Genomic DNA, 19,233 nt, shown 5'->3' with positions numbered 1-19,233 from the left:
CCACCTTGTGGTCAAATTAAAAGAATGAAAGTCCTCCAGAAGTATAGTACTTGCCAAAATAAAAATAAAGAATCAAAGAAAAACTTTAATTTCTAAGAGAACCCCTTAAGTCTTAACTATTCATTTAGTCAGACTGGCAATAATATGTTCAATTTATATATACAAAATGCTTCTTGTCTCCAGTCTTAAGTCTAGTCTCCTAATAGTACTTTTGTACTCTGAGAAACTTTCCAAAATTTGGTTCAATCAGGAAAAAATCTTTTCCAGACATGTAGACCAATGGCAGCCTGTGCCCCACAAAATTGAGTGTTAATATTTTACAAAATCTGGAATCATCAGCGCAAAGGGTTTAGAAAGAAATGGGTCACTCAGCAAAACTTTCAAGCTGCTGCTCTGGAAAGCAAATATTATTTATGTATAACTATCTGGCTCTGGTGCTGCACTGGTCTCTTAGCTTCTTTTGGCAGCTTCTATCTGAACATGGGTCAGATACTGACTGTCATTGATGCAGACAGAAGAGGAACTGATCAGTCTTGACCTAGTCGTTTTGGTAACCAAAGAAGAGTTGTGTGATGGGGAGGATGCAGTACTAAGACTTACAGATGTTAAGTGTGATATGGAGAGAACAGTGTAATAAGCTGTGACGTTTATTCCTCATTTTCAGCCTTGTCACTTAAACTGCAAGCTCAGACTGGAGAGGCAAAGACACCAGAAGGCAGCAGGGACAGTTCAGGCCCCCTTATCAATTATGCACTGTACCCCAGCCTACTTCTGTGCTCACATACACACCTGCTCACTCACCCACACAGCAATTACTCTTTTCTCTGTGCTCTGCGGTATCCTGGCAACAGTTACCAGAACAGCAGGCATGCAACCACCACACCTTGCTCGGTCCGGCAGGTCTGTGAGGGTGGAGAAACAGGGAGTGGTAGAGTAAAACACAAGGACGAATGCCAAGAGGGAAGGTGGTTACAGCACAAGGTTCATGTAGTAAAAGGACAGCGATAATGGGAACACACACACACACACACACACATATATATAGAACTGAAACTGGTGTGCTTGACGTATGCAGAGAAGTGAGAGGCAGCTTCATAGGACTTAATGAAAGGATAATAAACCTGTCTCAGTCTGAAACTCTGTTTCTCAACAGAGGAACTGGAGTAGAAACATTGGCCTACATCCGCTTGCCACCACTCTCTCATGCCTAGTGCACACTTTTTCCTCTCATGCAAGAAAAAGACATCAAAACAGGGTAGAAGAGGGTCACTTTCCTCATTTATCTAGCTGCAAGGTCATCCATTTCTCTCCTTCTCTGACAAAACTGTAAAACTGTAAATACAGTTTTGGAGCAAAGAAATACAGTGAAAGGTGCCGCAAAGGGGTGTAAGCCAGCAATGATTCAGATGAGCTAGCATGATGAGAAAGTGTTGAGGAGGTTTCAAGGTCAATGTATACAACAGAGCTGTCTCTGTCAGATGCAGCTGTATTGATTCTCTCACAAAGGACTGAACAATTTCATACAGCAGACTGGCTTTTCTTTATTCACACATGCAGACATATACCAGTAGATTCAAGCACAGACAGCTGCGGGGTCTGTGTTAATATATAGGTTTGTGTGTCATCCCAGTATAGCTTACGTGTGTCCCACTATAGTTGACGTGACCAGCGTTCTAATAATCCCTGCAAAGCCTGAGGAAGACGATGGGGAGAGGTTTGGAGCAGCTCTGGACAAGGTATGTTACAGGATGTGGCGCTCTCTAGTGGTGGCATGTGTTGAGAGATCCATGTCCCTATAAGGAAAAAAGCAGCCGCTTCTCTGCACTGTGCACAAGTGAGCAGCAGTCGCACAGATGTCATGGAAAATATAATAAACCTGAACATCTTGTGTCTCAGCGGAGGCAGCAGAGAAAGAAACATCAATGTGAATTTGTTTTTGTATTTATTATGTCTTCACTTTGACAGTAAATTCAAATTGACAGCATGTTGTCACGCACTGAGACGCTTGACATCCTTTGACATAAAGTTTAAATTTTGATGTTCTGGGGAGAGGGTTCACTCTCAGTTTAGGGTTTGAGTTATGATATGGTTATGGGTGTAGTTACATTTGGAGGCAAAGAAATACGTTCTGATTAGAAATTATTATTATTCATATTTAGAGGCACAATCTTTTTGTACATTCATCACATAAAATACAAGCAACAAATCCAAAGTTTTTAGTTTGATCAAAGCCAAACAATTAAGGTTTTCTGTCAATTTTTTTTTCACCTCAGGCCTGTGACTCCACTTTGAGCACGTTTTCTGTTTAAAGTCTCCTGTATTGCATCGCTTCCTCTTTGTCTCTGCTCTGTAGATCCACTAGTGATGCAGCACTTCTAACTGGGTCAGCCCGTCCCTGCCTCAAATCCCTCCCACCCTCTCCGTCTCTCCAAGCCACCCCTCCTTCTCCTTCTCCTCCTCCTCCTCATTTTCCTCTGTATATGCATACATCCCCATAGACTTTTTTTCATGCAGCTCATGTGCTTACCATGTGCTGCAGCTCTACCTTCCCTGTTCGCTCCCTCCCCCCTCCTTTTCTGCCTCATTCATTTTCTCTCATGCATGCTGTCATGGTATCTCAGCCTGTTGCAAAATGACTCCCATCCCCTCACTCTCCCTCTCTCTCTGTCTCTCTGTCTCTCTCTCTCTCTCTCTCTCTCTCTCTCTCTCTCTCTCTCTCTCTTTCTCTCTCTCTCCTTCTTTCTTACTCACTTGCATTTGCATCTTATCATCTTGAGTTTCAGATGTCTTCTGACAAACCCGTGTATAGCTCGATGGTCCAGATAGTAATGGTGTCAGAAGGGTTGTATGTGTAGCCAGGGCACATGGCGTGGAGAAGGCAGCTCTTATGTACCTTGAGCTGCTGTTTGGATTGGCTGAGACCGTCAGACCCTGTGATGTAGTGGAGGATATATACGACTCAGTGATGTCCAATCATAGGCTGTTACCATGCAGCCAAACATACCCTACATACATGTATCTGTATACAGTACATAGACAAACACACGACTATAACTTTTTTTCCCCCTTGAGTGAGATACATTGCATGAACCACCACTGCTGTTACATCACACATTGCATATCACCTAACACCCATCATTAGTTACAGTGTACAATACACAATATCCAATAACAGAGGTAGACCAGTACTTGAACGCACTATACCTTATGAAAAGAAGGAGTGGCTACAGAGAAAGAGAAAATCCTTGTGATGCAGTAAATCACAAAGATTTGAGACGGAGTGGGTGTAAGATGAAAAAATCTTGAGAGGAGATGCAGTAAACTGGAACTGGAAACTGGAAACTGGAAAAGGGAAATAAAATACCTTGTAAGATAGATAATGGTAAATATGCTAACTTTCTGAATTAAAATTGTAAAACACATTCTAACAATAACAACACATCATGAGCAATACATACCAACATATTCAGTTAATAATTGCTAAGTTAATAAATTGATACTTTAAGCATATGTATATACACTGTGTACATTATCCATATACTATACATAATCAATGTCATAATCATAATCATAAAAATGTGACAGTTCAAGGCAGCAACATTTTAGTTAGGGGAAAATAAAATACTCTAAATAAATCTACTTATGTTTTGTAAACTACAGTAGTGTATCATATAATAGTTGCTCATCCATCTCGACATGTGCTTCAAGGATTTCTATACACAATTCAATAAAATAACTCAATTGTCATAATGTAGTAACTGTCATGCAGAATTGATCTTCATCATGAGTATTCAATTAGTAAAACTTTTGAATTTAGTATTAATACTATTTGGACTTATAACATCAACCTCCTGAATAATAATAACAGTACATTTTGGTCAGCCGCTCTTCCTCAGCACTCACCCACCTACACTAGTAAGCCCCGCCCATCGCTGTTTGATTGACAGTTATGATCTCGAGACAGCAGGGTGGCCAGTCACGCTCTCGCCATGCAAATGAGCCGCGCTCGGGCCGGGCGGGTGCCCATGTGGACCAGCACCATGCCTTGTTGTTCTGAGCGCTGATTGGTCCGCTGGCGCCTTATTGGTCTTCATGCGCTGCGGGCCAGCTGCAGGAACGAAAACCAGGACGAAGGGCGACATCAACGGGACTTCCCTTTCCCGCGGTCCCACAGAGAAACGCGATTATATCGTGAGCGGATTTTGTTCCAGGAGCTTTGAAATAGAGGTTATGAAAGCTGTAATGTCAAAGTCAGTGAAATGTTGTGACTGGGGACGGTTAACGACTGCAGAGACTGGCAGCGCGGAGGAGCACGGAGTGATGCGGTCGCCTGGTTTTGCCGGTGGCCGTAGTAACAGGGCGGGGCAGGAATCCGGGAGGGGCGGGTCTTAACGAGAACACGACTCGCCTTGTTGTGTGTATTCCAGTGCTCGCATCGCCATCTTGTTGCAATCCTATTTTTTACGTATGCGAGGATCTACTTTCCGTTCGGCCGGATTAGAAATTGCCCTTCTGCTTTCAGGAGAAACACAGGGGACGACAAGCTCGGGCCTGCGGGTGTGAACCGTGCACACGGCGCTTCCTAGCGGGACACTACCAACCCCTCGGTCTTTTTCCTCTTTCCGTCCCGGGCCACCGGGTTGCCTGTCGTGAGGGTTTACGCGCAATGAGCATCGATACACTTTTGGAGGCGGCCAGATACCTGGAATGGCAAGCCCAGCAACAACAGATCACACGTGGTAAGTTGAACAGCAGACTGCTGCATCGTGCTGACCGGACATGACACCAAATAACAATGTGTGCTCAATCCCAAACTGCCTTTTGAGGGACCGTATCCCGTTTACTATCAACGGCTGGGCTTGCATTTTCAACTGACCCGCCTATGAGGGACGGAAGCGTTTGTAGTTCGTGTTTATCGCGCTGGGTTCATGCCAATAAAAGACTCGATTCACGGTAAACTATCTGCATTTCCCGAGTGGGTAATTATTGCACACATTTGTCTTCCTAATGCGGAAACGGCCAAAGTTGTTTTTCCGAACTACTTTGCGCGCTCTCGGTGTGTGTGTATGACAGTTTAGACACTCTAGTGACTCACCGTAGGCGCGTGTGTGAATGTGTGTGTGTGTGTGTGTGTGTGTATGTATGTGTGTTTGTGTGTTCGAGAGACAGCAGAGGAGTTCCTATCATATCTGTGGTCTGTTCATGTGTTGTACAGGTATTATGAGGCAACTAAATGTCGAGTGTGCACTGTGTTATGGTATTTACATCTAATCGCTAAAAAGAAAAAACTGTTTAATTCGGTGATGGAGGAGTGTTATTTTTCGCAGTTTGACAAATATCTATTTAAAAAAGATCCCCCTCGATCGATTTGCCCCAGTTTTTTGCCCGTCGAGCACCAGCAGGGCGGTGGCGAGCAGAGGCTGCTCTTTACATAATACCCTGACATCGCTCAGCTATCTTATGACACACACTGGGGCGGGCACTCACGCGCTCACCCCGTTCCATTTGTATATCTGCGCGCGAGCATATAAAAGTATTTGTTTGTGATTTTCCCATGTATTTGAAACCTATGAGCTGTCAATCGACATAATGATCACTGACTCGGTGAAAGGGGGCAGGGGGCTGCTTTTTGTGTTTCTCCCCTCTGATGACGTGTCAGACATATCAACCCCCTCCTCCCCCCGCATACTTACCCTACCGCGTGCTATGATCCGCCCACAGCGACCACGTGCACACTGGCCCCCTCCTCCCCTAGATACACACCTACGCGCACACATACACACACACACTCACACACAGACGTACAAACTCCTCGTCCCCGCCCTTCCCATTCAGTCTACTGACAGTGGCGGGTTAGAGAGAGAGAAAGGGGGGTAAGTAGGGCAAACCTCCCTGCTCACCCCCACCCAAACCCAGCCTCTCTCAATGCAGAAGTTATGTAATTTACGTTTGCGTGCATTTGACAATCTGGGCCATGGGGTGTGTGTGTGGATTGTACTACAAGACCAAGAAAAAAATTAAGGATACACCAATATATCAGTAAACTCTCAGATGACATTATTTTTACCTCTGCTTTTGGCCCCTTATAGAATTTACCCATTTTGGTGTATCATAAGCAAATAGGCAAAAACAGTGCGTCCACTTTCGCAACTGCATTTTGCTATTAAATGCTCCTAAATGACACCAGTGTTTCTTTGATACTAGGCCTCAGCAATAGGGTTGACATCATAATCATGACACTGTTGAAACTCTCACACATGACAGTAAACTGAATATCTTTGGATTTTGGACAGACATTTGAAGGCATCACCTCGGTCTGTTAAATTACAACGGGCATTTCTCACTATTTACTGTTAAAGGTGAATCAAAAAATCAAAAAATAATCAGCAGATCAATCTATAATGAAAATGGTCATTATTGCAGCCCTAGATATTATCAAGGATTTTTTTCTAGTATTAGTGTATTTATTGTATATACCACCATGTTGCCAAATCACACTCATGTCCAAAGCAATAAATGGTGTTCCTCTGTTACAAATCACCAAACTGGTCATAAGTGTAAAGCAGAAACTGTAACTTGATAACTGTTCTAGTTCATTTTTAATTACAGCTGTCCCAGAGACCGGATAAATACATATCTTGAACAATACTCTTAGGGCTGTAAGTAATGATTATTTGAGTAACTGATGAATTGTGTTGTTTTTCTGTAATATGACAGAAATATATCCACTGTTTATCAGAACCTAAGGTGGCTCTTCAAATGGCATGTTTGTGCAAGTCAACATTCAGTTGACTTTAATGTATGACAGAGAAGAGAGGTTAATCCTCACACTGGAGAATCTGAAACCACAAAGTGATTGGTGACTTCCACTTGTCAGCAGGAGCACAGAGGCACAGACACATATAATTTACGAATGACATTGTAACTACCTGGTATCATTATTAACAGTGTCTAATTGGATTGTTGTCAGTTACCACAAATTAAAAAGAATTTATGCTTCTGTTAGTGCAGATAAATGATTTTGTTGTGCATGTTGTCATGATGACGTGTGTCCAGGCCTTCTCTGAGGTGAAGTATTGCTCCAGGTGAGCGGATATTGCGTCATCAGGAGCTTGCGGTGTCATGTAGAGACGAAATGTTACTTAACACGCAGCCTGGCATGTTGGCATGTGGCGTTTCTGTTTTGTTTTTTTAATGGTAGTGGTGGCTGGGCTGTGTGTTGGCGTTGGGCAGCTTTGAGGAATCCCTGGGATCTTCTGTTTCTAATGTTGCTGTTTCCATGGTAACTGAGGGCTTTCCACATCGCTTTGAGTCTAGTCTGCCTCCTCCGGTGTGCAATAACTACTCACTCATATCATTAAGTGTGTGTATGTGCTTGTGTGTAGGCCTCCGCATAGTCAATGTCAGCACAGCGTGGGAGCACCCGTGTCCTCCGGTGTGATTATCATAATTTTAACTTATTTTTTGGCTTTTATTCGCAACACAACAATGATACATATATTTGCTGTGATGGTGCCAACTCTGGTTGACCAAGCTGAGAGGCTCCTTGACAACCGTCCTTTGGTCAGGCGTCCCTGACGTAGGCCCACGGGTAGAAGCATGCTCAGTGCTGGACTGGTCCAATCACAGGTCAGACGAAGGGGGGTTCTCTCCAGTCAGGAAACGGATGCAGACACAATTTCTGTAATCCCCCCCCACACACACACACACACACACACTGTCTGATTCCCCAATGACATCACTCTTTGTGTGTATTTGTGTGCTCATACTGTTGAGATGTTAACTGCACAAACACTGACATCCACCCTGACAAAGTGATCTGTAGCACAACAATGACACGGCTAAGGTTGAATCATTTGTTGGGTGTTGGTTGATGATGATTATCCAAACTGAATGTAGAGCATTCTCTTTATTCAGTATGGATGTGTGTGTGTGTGTGTGTGTGTGTGTGTGTGTGTGTGTGTGTGTGTGTGTGTGTGTGTGTGTGTGTCTGTGTCCGTGCATCAGTGCATCAGTGTCATCATATACTGTATGTAACATCTTTCATGCAAGAAATGCAGCTCAGTGCTTTACATTAAAGAAAGTAAATGCACCGAGTGCTTTACATGAAAAAGGACCTAGCTGGAAAATAAAACCTGTGATAATAATAAAATAAAATAAAAGTAACGTTATAAAATACAATGCATAAAATAAAAAAATACAACATTTTAAAAGAAATGCAGGAGTGCATAAGTACAAAGCAAAGTGCAAAAAAGAATTAGCTAATTAGATAGTTAAACAATTAGTTTGCTGTCCAAAGTTTTGTTCTGTGTCCTCTTACATTCACCCTTATCCTCTGCTGTTCTACCTTCTTTGGTGTCATCCATTATTTTCCTTGCTCATACCCTTTTGCATCTTCTGTCCCACGTCTTACAGAGGAAGAGCAGTGCAAAGAGAAGGAGTTCATCAACAGGGAGGCGGAGTCAAGGCGCGTGGAACTTGTGACCTCGCCACCTCAGCCAGTCAGAGCCAACCACATCACTTGGGGCGATGACACTCACCATCAACAGCCGCATCACCCTCCTGCCCCTCCGCCCCCCTCTCTTCCACCTCCTCAAGTCCCCATCGCTGTCATCCCAATGGTTCCAGTTGTCACTGCAACACCCTCTGTCCCGCCCCTTCCACTTCCAACACCGATTGCTGCGGCCGCGACGTCGCTCAACAGCTCCCCGCCAGCCAAGAACGCTTCCTCCCCTCCACAACAACAGCAGCAGCAGCAGCCGGCCTCTCGTCACCTGTTGTGCGCCCCCCAGATGAAAGTAGAGACTAGTCAGCAGCTGATTGGTGCAAAGCCCAGCCAATCACAGCCTCAGGTTCAGATTCAGTACCCAACCTCCATCAGCACTAATGGTTCTGGCTCTCAACATGCACTGGTTCCCCACCAAGCTCCACCCACATCTCAGCCGCGGCCAAATGGAGTGACGATGGAGGACATGAGGGGGATGGAGGGGAAGAGGAGACCAGGAGGGTCAGTTTGTGTGTGTGTGTTTGTCAAAATTGAAACAAGAGTTTAAATGGGTTTGTGGTTGTATTTGATCATTGATTTTTGTGTTTCCAGAGCGGGGACCAGAGAGGTGCACAATAAACTGGAGAAGAACAGGTTAGTCATAATAATCTGAACCTCTTCATTGCTGCAGTTGGTGTTACCTCACCAGGTATTAAGGCAAACAGCCATGTTTTTGTTAGCTTGACCACCACATAAACGCACATTTTTGTGTTATGAAAGAGTTTCATAAGCCCAAAGGTCACTGCATTTCCGCAACCTATAATGAACCATGAAATCCTTCTCAAGCCTGCAAAATTGGACTTATACATTCTCTTTAAATGACAACAACTTGGTTAACCTCTCAAGCAAAGGATTGACTTATTATTACATGGTGAATATTTTCCAAGACATTTAGCTAATGACAACCAAATCTCGTTTTGGCTCTTGGCACCTTCAGGCGAGCACACCTCAAAGAGTGTTTTGAGACACTGAAGAAGAACGTTCCAAATGTTGATGAGAAGAAAACCTCCAACCTCAGCGTTCTCCGCAGTGCTTTGCGTTACATACAGGTAAGAAGGGTTTCAGTACACACACTCAGTTCATCAGCAAACTGTAACAGCCTTTATACACTCGTGTGGTCCAACACAGTATTTTGGGTATCGCTTGAATCTTGTTTGTCATCTTATTGTTTCATCTTTCTTCGGTCTTTAATGGACTTGTTCAGATCCGGGAACTGCAGACGGTTTGGTGTAATTGCTATACAATGCCTGTTTTGTTAGCCATTCAGTTGTTTTGTGTTGTGTTGGTCTCTTGTGACCATGAGATGGCATCTGCCAACTACTGGCGCATCAGCCTATAAGTAAGTGGTGATTAAATCAAATGTTTTTCAGATTTTTACAAAACATAATGACTGTTTTTTAATAACATACCCGCTGTTAACTTTTGTTGAGAACATTAGTTTGCACTTGACGCATCTCACTGAGATTCTTGTCCTGTGGAAATGTTGTGTAACTCGGTCCTATGGTCATATGGTATCATGCAACACGAAATAGACATAGGTTGTGTAGGTAGTAGGACGTTGTTGTCCCAAGAACTGAATGACTTGAAAATATGAAAGAGTGACATGTTTGTGGAGAAAGACTTGTAGCATATTGTAGTTGTGCAGAGAACTAACATTGCATATGGGGGATGGAGTTGAGGGGGACTTGGGGGAAGAGACTGTATAGCCTGAAGCAGTGAGTTTTTAGTCTACAAAAGTAGAAGAGCGAAGATTTCTGCACGATGGCAGAAAGAATTTGCAGCCTAGAGCCAGATGCAGTGGTTCTTTTTTTGTGGAGTAGAACCGTCATGATTTTGAGTTGGATGGTATATGCAGTGGGGAGTCAGCAGAAGGAGCTAAATTAGGCCATGAAATAGAAGAACTTGCAAAACAAGGCTGGCTGTAAGATGTTGGGCCAGCCTTCAGGGAGCACTACACAGAGGGATTTGAGGCAGAGTCTTTGACAAGAGATGATGATAGGTTTGATATGAGGCAGAGCAAAGCTGCTGGGGAGAAAATCCATACTGCACAGCTCACTGAAAGTTTTCATCCTAGAAAAGAAATGTGAAGAGGACAAGTCGTTCCACCAGTAAAGAAAGCAAATGCATATATAAACAGTATATATACTGGTAGTTACTAATAGTGCTGAAACAGTCAGCCAGGTAATCAATTTGTTGGTCGGGGAACATTAATTGACTCCACATTTGTCTAGTTTTTTGTTTTTTTCCTTCATTATGAACTGATCTATCTGCAGCCTTATTTAATTATGTGGAATAGCAAACTAAATAACCAAAATTTCAATTAATTGAATTTGAGTTTTCATTTACAGATAGAAACAAGGGGGGAATCAATCATTAAATTTGGCTTTAATTATAGCTAAGGTTAAATCAAAAATGAAAATTCCAATTCTGTTATTAATGTGATTTTAGAAGAAGCCTGATCAAATATCAAATATCAAAAATAACAAATACCAGTTTGTTTTCTTACTGCACTGAGTGAAATAAAAACAGTGCATTGTTTTCACCAGATATCGTCATTCACCAACAAATGAAGACATCTGTTAGTTACATACATTCGATTAGGGATTTGAAAGGATTTGGATTTGATCCCCATCCTCATACGCTGGTAATGTTACTCTTTCTCAAATTAAATTTCCAGAAAAAAATACTGTCTTATATTTGGGGCAATGCAGTAATCGGTAGGTTTTATTCTAGATGAGTGACTTGTCCCCCTTTTTCCCCTCCCACCTTCTCTCCTGCCACCCCTCCTCATGTAAACCTGTAAACCTCAGTCCTTCTCCCGCTCCCTGAGCCATGTGAGATCTGAGCACATGGCTAGTGCAAGCTCGATGACGTCACCGTAGCTCACCCACTCCGATCTGCTCTGCGCCTCCAGACTGCAGAGAGAGAGGGAGAGAGGGAGACAGCGACCTGTACTGGGTACACTAATGGAGCGGGGCAGCAGTACCTCCATGGTTATAATAGTGGGATAGATGTATCAGATTTCCTTTGTCTTTTAACCTCTGTCTGTTTTGCCCTTTTCTTCTCTCCTTCTCATCCTATGTCGCCCTGTTGTCTCATGCCTTCAGAACACTTGGTAACCATAGGAACAGGCGGCAGGTGGCCAGGACACTGTAGTCAGTCCGCTCTTCCATATTTGTCTCCACGGAAGTGTGAATGAGGGTGTGTGTGATGTAAAGACTAAACCAATCAAATCCTGGTTATTTTGGTCTTTTTTGTCAATGGTTATAGATGGTGGAGCATCGCTGTGAGCTTTCAGGGCTTCAAGTATTTCCAACACTCCCATTGCAGATGCAGACCTGTTGTGTACTCGCATGCATATATGATTAAGGCGGAGACACCTGTCAGGCCAAATATCACCACCCTTGAGTCATTTTCACCTATTTTATTAGAGAGCACATTTTGAAAGAGGAAGGATAAAGGAGGCATAGATGAAGCAGAGGAGGAGGGGAAAAGGGGGGGGAAGGGTGTCCAAGGAGCGATGGATGAGGGAGTAGAAGGAGAGGGAGTGTGAGATGGAAGTGTACAGGAGGAGGACGAGGGGGAGGGGTTGGGAGTGATCTGAAGCACTCTGCTGGCAAACGTCCAGTCACATCACTCCTTATATGTAATTACCTCCATGCTTAACCCAATTGGATAGCTCCTGATGTTTTTTTTCTTTTCTTTTTTTTTCTTTCTTTCTTTCGTTTTTTTTTTTTTTTTTTTACAAACTGCTGCTCAAGCAGCCAAATCCTGGCGGATGGGGTTGCCTAGGAAACGACTATGGGTGGCAGCTGTTTCCTTGGTGATTTGCTGCAGGACTAATGGTGTCTGGGTTTGTATGGGAAGACCTTGAAATGATGTTCATGGATACACATGCGCACATACAAAAGCAGGTGTTGGCCAGCCATCCATTATCTGTGTGACTGTATGTGTGTCAGTAGTGTCATGCTTTGTCTTGAAGTCTCTCAGGAGGAGTATATTCAGTGAGCGTGCATATGCATCAGACATACAGTGGAAGATATGAAATAACAGACATGAATCTGCTTCTAGTAAACACAGAAAGTCACTGTTTACACAAAACCGCCAATATCATTTAACTTACTGTTCTTAGATGTTAGGACTTTTCATAAATGTTACAAGCTGTCAAATTGATGGAGCTGATGTGTTGTCATTTCCAAAATCTTTCCTCTTCACCTCTAAAAACTGACCCTACAATTACTGGAAAAGGCTGCATGTATGGAAGCACACAGAAGGGGAGGGTGGTGGATGAGAGATGTTGGGCTGTTATGGAAGAGTTCACCAGGTTTGGTTTGTTAGCCGTTGCAAAGAGCGCTGCGGAGACTGGGCTCGCGTGTGAGGCCGTCACGTGCCTGCAGAGTAAACAGCTTTGCTCACTGAAGTGAGTGTCCTGTAGTAGGATCATGTGTCCCCATGTGCTCATGTTCTGTCCTCTTGCTTGTGTGTCCATCTCTATCTTGTCTTTCGGGTTGCACCATTAGGACAGGAAACTGTTTTCTGCCTGTTCTGTTTTTTCAGCATTTGTGTTGACTATTCAACAAGTCAGCTGTATATTTAATGTCCAGTAATGTAACGTAATTAAATTAACCAGGTAGTCACAGCAAAAACTTTGCAGCTTTTGACTGTTTCTGTTTACCAACATAATCCCTTTGCCCCTTCCCGTCCCTCCTCTCCATCCCCTGCCCTCCTTTACCCACTCATTTTCCTCCCTTCTCCCTCTTACCCCCTGTCCCTCATTCCTCCCTAGTAATCTGTGTTAATGTTCTTAGCCTGTCGTAATGTTTGGTGTTCATCCGTCAGCTGACCCACACAGAAACTAGGTCACAGAGATGGCGTGGTTAAGTTAAGTTTTCTGTCTTTTTTTGCCGCCTGCTGTGTTTTTCTTCCATGCTTGTAAATCTGCAGACACTTCATGCTACTTACTACTCCGCGGATGACAGTGCTATGCTAGGAATCAATACTTTCATTCAGTCATATCTGACAAATCCTGTGACATCAGAATTGTTAGGAGATGATGAATTTGGTTCACTTCCACTCTGACCTTGTTCTCTCAAAAACAAGCATGATATCCAGGAAATGGGAGGGGCTTAAGTAGATGACAGACAAAAGCAGTGTAAACATGAATGAATTTGCATGCATGCCTTCCTGCTGGTGTATGAAACTGGGATAACAAGGAGAACATATTGTTTCAGGATTGTGCAACCGGGAGAAAAGTGGGAAAGGGCTCAGACTCCACAGAGAAAGAAAGTTGGTCTTAATTCCTTTTTCTGTTGCAATGCCAGTTCCTTGAACTGTAGCTATTTAAAACTAATCCTAGATTTGTATATTCTCTCATAGTGGTCTGGGTCTTGATTTACAAGAGACAAAACAAGGCCTTCACTTGTATTTCCCCTTGTTTTTTTCCGAAATATATTTTATTACCAAATTTCCCTGTTTTATGATCTCCTCCCGTTTGCCTTGTTAATTTGCTTTTGCTCCCATTAATACAAATTCAAATCATCCTCCATCTGTTTCATATTAAAGGGTTTCTAGTGTTGAAGTTTTTTAACAGAAGATTAACACGGGGATAAAACTGCAAAGCAGTATCCATCAGAACTAATGAAGTGAGTGAAGACAGTATTTTATGTTTAAAAAGGGAATCTCAGATCAACAGAGGTTAAGTATGGAGTGACCGTTTTGTAACGATGCTGAGGAAATCAACATTATGCAATTTGCATGATAGTGTGAACTATTGTAATAAATGTTTTCTCCATTTGTTTTCTGGCTTTCGCTTATACAGACTGCACCCTCAGCTGAACATAGGCTTTTATTTGAGAATATACAAGATATGCGTTGTGCCCTGTGTAGCACTCACTTTCTCGTACGTTATACCACGATCGTCTAGTTGAGGTTAGAAGTGTTTACAGTATTTTTACATGTAGCAGCAATCCTCATCCACTCTGCCGTCTGTGTCTCCTCTGAAAGACTCTGAAGCGAAAGGAGAAGGAGTATGAGCACGAGATGGAGCGTTTGGCCAGAGAGAAGATCGCCACACAGCAGCGGCTGGCCGAGCTGAAGAACGAGCTCAGTCAGTGCATGGACGTCATGGAGATTGACAGAGTCCTCCGGCAGACCATCCAGCCAGAGGATGACCAGGCCTCCACATCCACTGCCTCAGGTACAGGGATGAGATGCATCAACTTACAGGCCTACGTTGTAGTTTACCTTTTATCTGACAGGCTTATACAGAACTAACCACAAGAGGTGCAGTGGTAGATAAAGCTTGTTTATGGCAGGGGAGGCACAGGAGAGTAAGTAGTGGTTACATGTAGTTTGAATTTCAGTTAACTTCCTGACTGTCTCTCAGTGGACTTTATATTTACACAAACATTCACGTTCACACAGAGTACATGCACATGAAACTGTTTTCTTGCATCATATCATGATGACTGACTGTTTTCTTCTCTGGTCTACAGAAGGAGAAGACAACTTTGAACAGGACATGGACGAGGATGTCCCCGCTCCTCCTGCTCCCACATCCCTCCCCAAACCAACACCTCCAATCTTACAAGCCCAGCCAATCCTCACCCCTCACCTGTCTATCCAGCACACCACCCTGCCTCTCTCTGGAGTCCTGACCACGCCCTCCCCCTCTGGTCCCCCTCCTCCTCAAGCCATTGCCCCCGCTCCGGCCCCAGGTCCGCCCCCTCCACCGGCAGCGCATCCCATTCAGCCCCAAGCTGTGCAGGTCCAGCCCACCGTCATCGCTCACGCCGCCGTATCCCACCCGTCAGTCATCCAAGCTGTCAATCATGCCCTGCCAGCCAATCACAAACACCTAACACACATTGCCCCATCGCCTGGCCCCACTTCATCTACCCCTCAGCCAATCACAGCGGCTCCAGCTGGCACCGCCACTCACCAGCCGTTAGCTGCCCAGCCCATCGGACACATCACCGTCCACCCAGTGGCTCACCTGGGAGCTCCCTTGCCATCCCACCTCCCGACTCTTTACCCCCAGGGTGTGTCTGTCTCGCAGCCCACCATGGTGGGCCACATCACTCACACCTTCACCCATCACACCCTGCCGCACGTCCAGGCTAACCCTCAAGCTAACACTAATGGAGCCCAGGTGAACAGCGCAGCTGTGGTGAACCAGGGGAGCCCATCGCTAGGGAAACCCACAGCAGTGTTGGCCCCCCATCCCCAGCTGGTTGGACAGGCTGCCGTCCTCAACCCTGTCACCATGGTTACAGTCCCAACCTTTCCTGTCAGCACACTCAAACTGGCCTGAAAGAGTAAAAGAAAAAAGATGGGACAAACTGAAGGAGCGAAAGATTCAGAACTTCTGGATGAGTTTTCACACTCCTATCAATAATCAATAGCAGAGAATCTCTGACAGACACGTGAAAATTTACAAAAAAAACATCAACTGTTTTATGGACAACGTGTGACAAATATCTGCGGAGATATTTTGGTCACAGCTCTGTTAGTTTGTGAACAAGAACATTTAAACAGAGTCAGTGGGTCCGGCCGTTGTTTGTGAAAATAAGACTGTGACATTCGTCTCCGCTGCAAAGACAGGAACTCTGTTTTACTTTCCTTCCTTGCCTTCTTCTCTCCTTCCTTCCCTTCTCTCCTTCCTTTACAACCAGAAGCACTAACATAATAAGCTCAGTTCACACTCAGGCATCAAGGATTTACCTTAACTATTCATTCACCCACTGAGGGAAAACGCATGAGAGAGAGAGAGAGAGTCGTTTGTCGTTAGGCTGTTGTCATGGTGATACAGTATGTGCCCGTTTTGTATTCACGTTCGCAATGTCATGTGGGACATTGTGGAATAATGTCACTGATGTGTTTGAGAGCAGGAGGAAGCAGCTCAGCGGTCTCACTAATGCTAATAAACTACACACAGGGTTTTGATAAGTGTGAAGCAGACCACGTTACATAGTCGGCTAAAGAGAGCTAAAGCATTGACATTTAATGACGTAGTTCCTGATTTTTTTTGTTTTCATGAACACTGTGTGTCCACTACAGAAGTTCCTCATTTAAATTGCTTCAGTTTTTTTGTTTTTTGTTTTTCCCCCCTATCCCTGTGCTATCAGTATAAAACTTGCTTCGGGAGGTGACAGTGGTCTTCTACATCTTCCTCTGCATGAAGGTTCCTCAACTTTTTACTTGGCACCAAACAAGCCTCACAAATAATTTAAGAATTGAAAATGCAAAAAAGGGGAAAAAGACAACCTCATCGTCTTTGTATGTGATTTTATAAGTTATTTATCCGCTGCCACTTGGCTTTCTTTTTGGAGGGTGACTCCCAAAACTGTGGAGTGTCTCCAATGGAGCAACTCCAGAAATGAGGGGCAGGGTTAGAGGGGAAATATTAGGGCAAGGATTGCTTGTTTTTTTGTTTGTTTTTTTTGCATATAGTAGCATCTGTTATTGCTCACCTTGTGGAGAAGTCATATCAAGATACAACGTGACATTTGCCTGTTGCACAGGCATTTCATTGTAGGAAACCACCAAGTTAAAGTGGAAAACCAAGGGATTTCCAGTATTTTCAGTTCATGCAGCCAGTTAAATGTATAAGGATTGTGCACTCCAGTTTTGATGTGATTACCTCTCCTACAGTGAAACGCTTGGTCAGAAACAAATGTCAGGTTATATTCTAAAGGATTTTGAAATATATAGTGGTAATGTTAAAGGCTCTTGCACATATCTGTTGCGGTCAGATTGATTTGATTTGTCATTCCAAAACTCCCAGCAGTGTTAGCGTGTTCTCTACATTAGCTTGAAAAGATTGTTCATCAGCCAAGATGTTTTCAAACCAACCGGTGACTGCTCTCAAAACATTCAGTGACAGGTTTCCTCATGTCACTATCATGGGTGATGTTCCTTTAACACACTGTAGGGCGATACAGGGTTTCATCTTCCTCACGCTGATGCAACAGCTCCCTCTGCTGCCTCATCCCGGACTTGATACTCGTGTTACTCACACACAGCTCTTGGGGCACAACACAAACTTCCTGCACAGGCTTTTCCAAATCTGGAAAAAAAAAAACAATCAGAGTCTCGTTGAGTGTAAAAGTTGAAAACAGTCGTCTGACGGAAAGAAAAAAATCTTTGGTCACATGATAAACTCTAACTGCAGAGAAGACTCACCCTGAAAAACTACTAAGATAACCATGAGTTTCTTTTTAGTTCTTTTTTAAACTAGGGGAAATATATTTTTCTCACTTAAAGGTATTTTAAAGTTTGGATGTAGCACAAAAATGTTTAAAAAAAAAAAAAAGACTGGAAAATATTGTTCAAGAATAAATTGGCAGCAATGTGACCTTTTGAACAGTGACGTTTTCCAACAATATCGAACAGCAAGATGAATCCTTTGCTCTCGTCCAGCAAATCAGTTTCAAAAATGTTTTAATTTCAAAATGGAAAATGTGTTGTGTCGCCTGCTTTCCTTTTGTGTGTGTCTTTTGTGTGTCTGTGTTCATGTGCATACTCAAACAGTTCATGGCCTCACAGCCTTCTTGCCAGCCTATACATGTCACCATGAAATCTCTCATCAGTACATGTGTATGTAGTCAGTGTTGCGTGGATCTGCTCCTTGCCTCTTCTGCTGTTTCTGTATGTTATGTCTGTATATGTGACTGTATCCAATATGTTTTATATTCTGTACTATAGTTAATCCTACTGTACCTGTAGCATGGCTCTGTTTTTTGGTTATATTGCCCTGTGCATGATGGAGTGTGTGTGTGTGTGTGTGTGTGTGTGTGTGTGTGTGTGTGTGTGTGTGTGTGTGTGTGTGTGTGTGCGCGCGCGCGCGCGTGCGTGCGTGCGTGCGTGCGTGCGTGCGTGCATGCATGCGTAGCAAGCAAGCTATTTTTTTACACAGAGGTGATTTATGGTATGAGCCTGTTTGGGTGCTATCGTGTGTGCCTATACTCAGTTTTCCTGAACACTGTGACAACTCTGGCAAAACACGTACACACTGAGCGAATGGAAGAGACAAAGATTTACTGTCATCTTTTTTTTTCTTTCTTTCTTTCTTCTTTTTTTTAATGTTTTTAAGTTTTCCATTTTGTGAGTCGGACTGAGACATTGAGTGGAAAAAGTAAAAAACAAAAAAAGTTGTTGCTCTTTTCTTCATAACATAATAATGTCTAATATTCAAATTTGAGTTTTGTAATATTTGTATGTATGTATGAAAGTTTTGTAAATTTGTGATTGTATGCACGTTTTGGCATATGAGTGTACGTATCTTACAATTTTAAATGCTTGTTTCCTTTCGGTTTTGTTTTGCATGTAGATTGCCGTTTAGTTTCTTTTTGTTTAAAGGTTTTGTTTTTATGTTTATTTCTGGGACCATGTACAATACTGTATAACGTGGGCAGGATCTTGGACCTCATGCTACATTGATATTATATATGAATATAAAAACATGTTTTCCCTATGGAGAAAGTTTTAAGTTATATATCGCCTGTACACTTTGGGCTGCCTTTTAGATCTAACTGTCCACTGTTTAAGATAACAATGATGATAATGGATAAAACATATTAATGATGAAGAATTATGCTGATGAAATAATAAATATTCTTAATAAATCTTATTACATTTACAACACATCTTGCTCCTGTGTTTAATGGCCTTGTGTAAAAATATAGACA

General features: G+C 43.2%; 1 protein-coding gene and 1 long non-coding RNA gene across 3 annotated transcripts; one reads left to right on the top strand and one right to left on the bottom strand.

Annotated features, from left to right (window-relative positions):
• Positions 1–1,925: 1,925 nt before the first annotated feature.
• On the bottom strand, positions 1,926–4,422 carry LOC147817207 (uncharacterized). Its single transcript, XR_015436554.1, has 2 exons — positions 3,908–4,422; positions 1,926–3,342 (listed from the first exon to the last, which is right to left on the bottom strand). It is a non-coding gene; the product is annotated as an uncharacterized LOC147817207 (long non-coding RNA).
• A 23-nt stretch (positions 4,423–4,445) lies between these two features.
• Positions 4,446–19,189, top strand: mntb (MAX network transcriptional repressor b). Of its 2 annotated transcripts, none has more exons than XM_023397064.2 (6): positions 4,446–4,739; positions 8,416–9,007; positions 9,098–9,139; positions 9,483–9,594; positions 14,549–14,741; positions 15,040–19,189. In XM_023397064.2, exons 1-6 carry the CDS (start codon positions 4,667–4,669, stop codon positions 15,855–15,857), a joined length of 1,830 nt encoding a protein of 609 aa, XP_023252832.1. In that variant the 5' UTR covers positions 4,446–4,666; the 3' UTR covers positions 15,858–19,189. The 2 variants fall into 2 exon arrangements, with proteins under 2 accessions (XP_023252832.1, XP_087027511.1); XM_087171385.1 differs by lacking the exon at positions 4,446–4,739 and adding an exon at positions 7,071–7,629.
• The last annotated feature ends 44 nt before the right edge of the window (positions 19,190–19,233 follow it).

This window comes from Seriola lalandi, unplaced genomic scaffold (genome assembly GCF_002814215.2).
Source record: "Seriola lalandi dorsalis isolate HSWRI2012SDOR001 ecotype SW California unplaced genomic scaffold, Sedor1 jcf7180002054995, whole genome shotgun sequence".
Taxonomy (NCBI): domain Eukaryota; kingdom Metazoa; phylum Chordata; class Actinopteri; order Carangiformes; family Carangidae; genus Seriola; species Seriola lalandi.
Note: the sequence above shows the minus strand (reverse complement) of the source record. Positions and strands in the feature narration are given on the sequence as shown.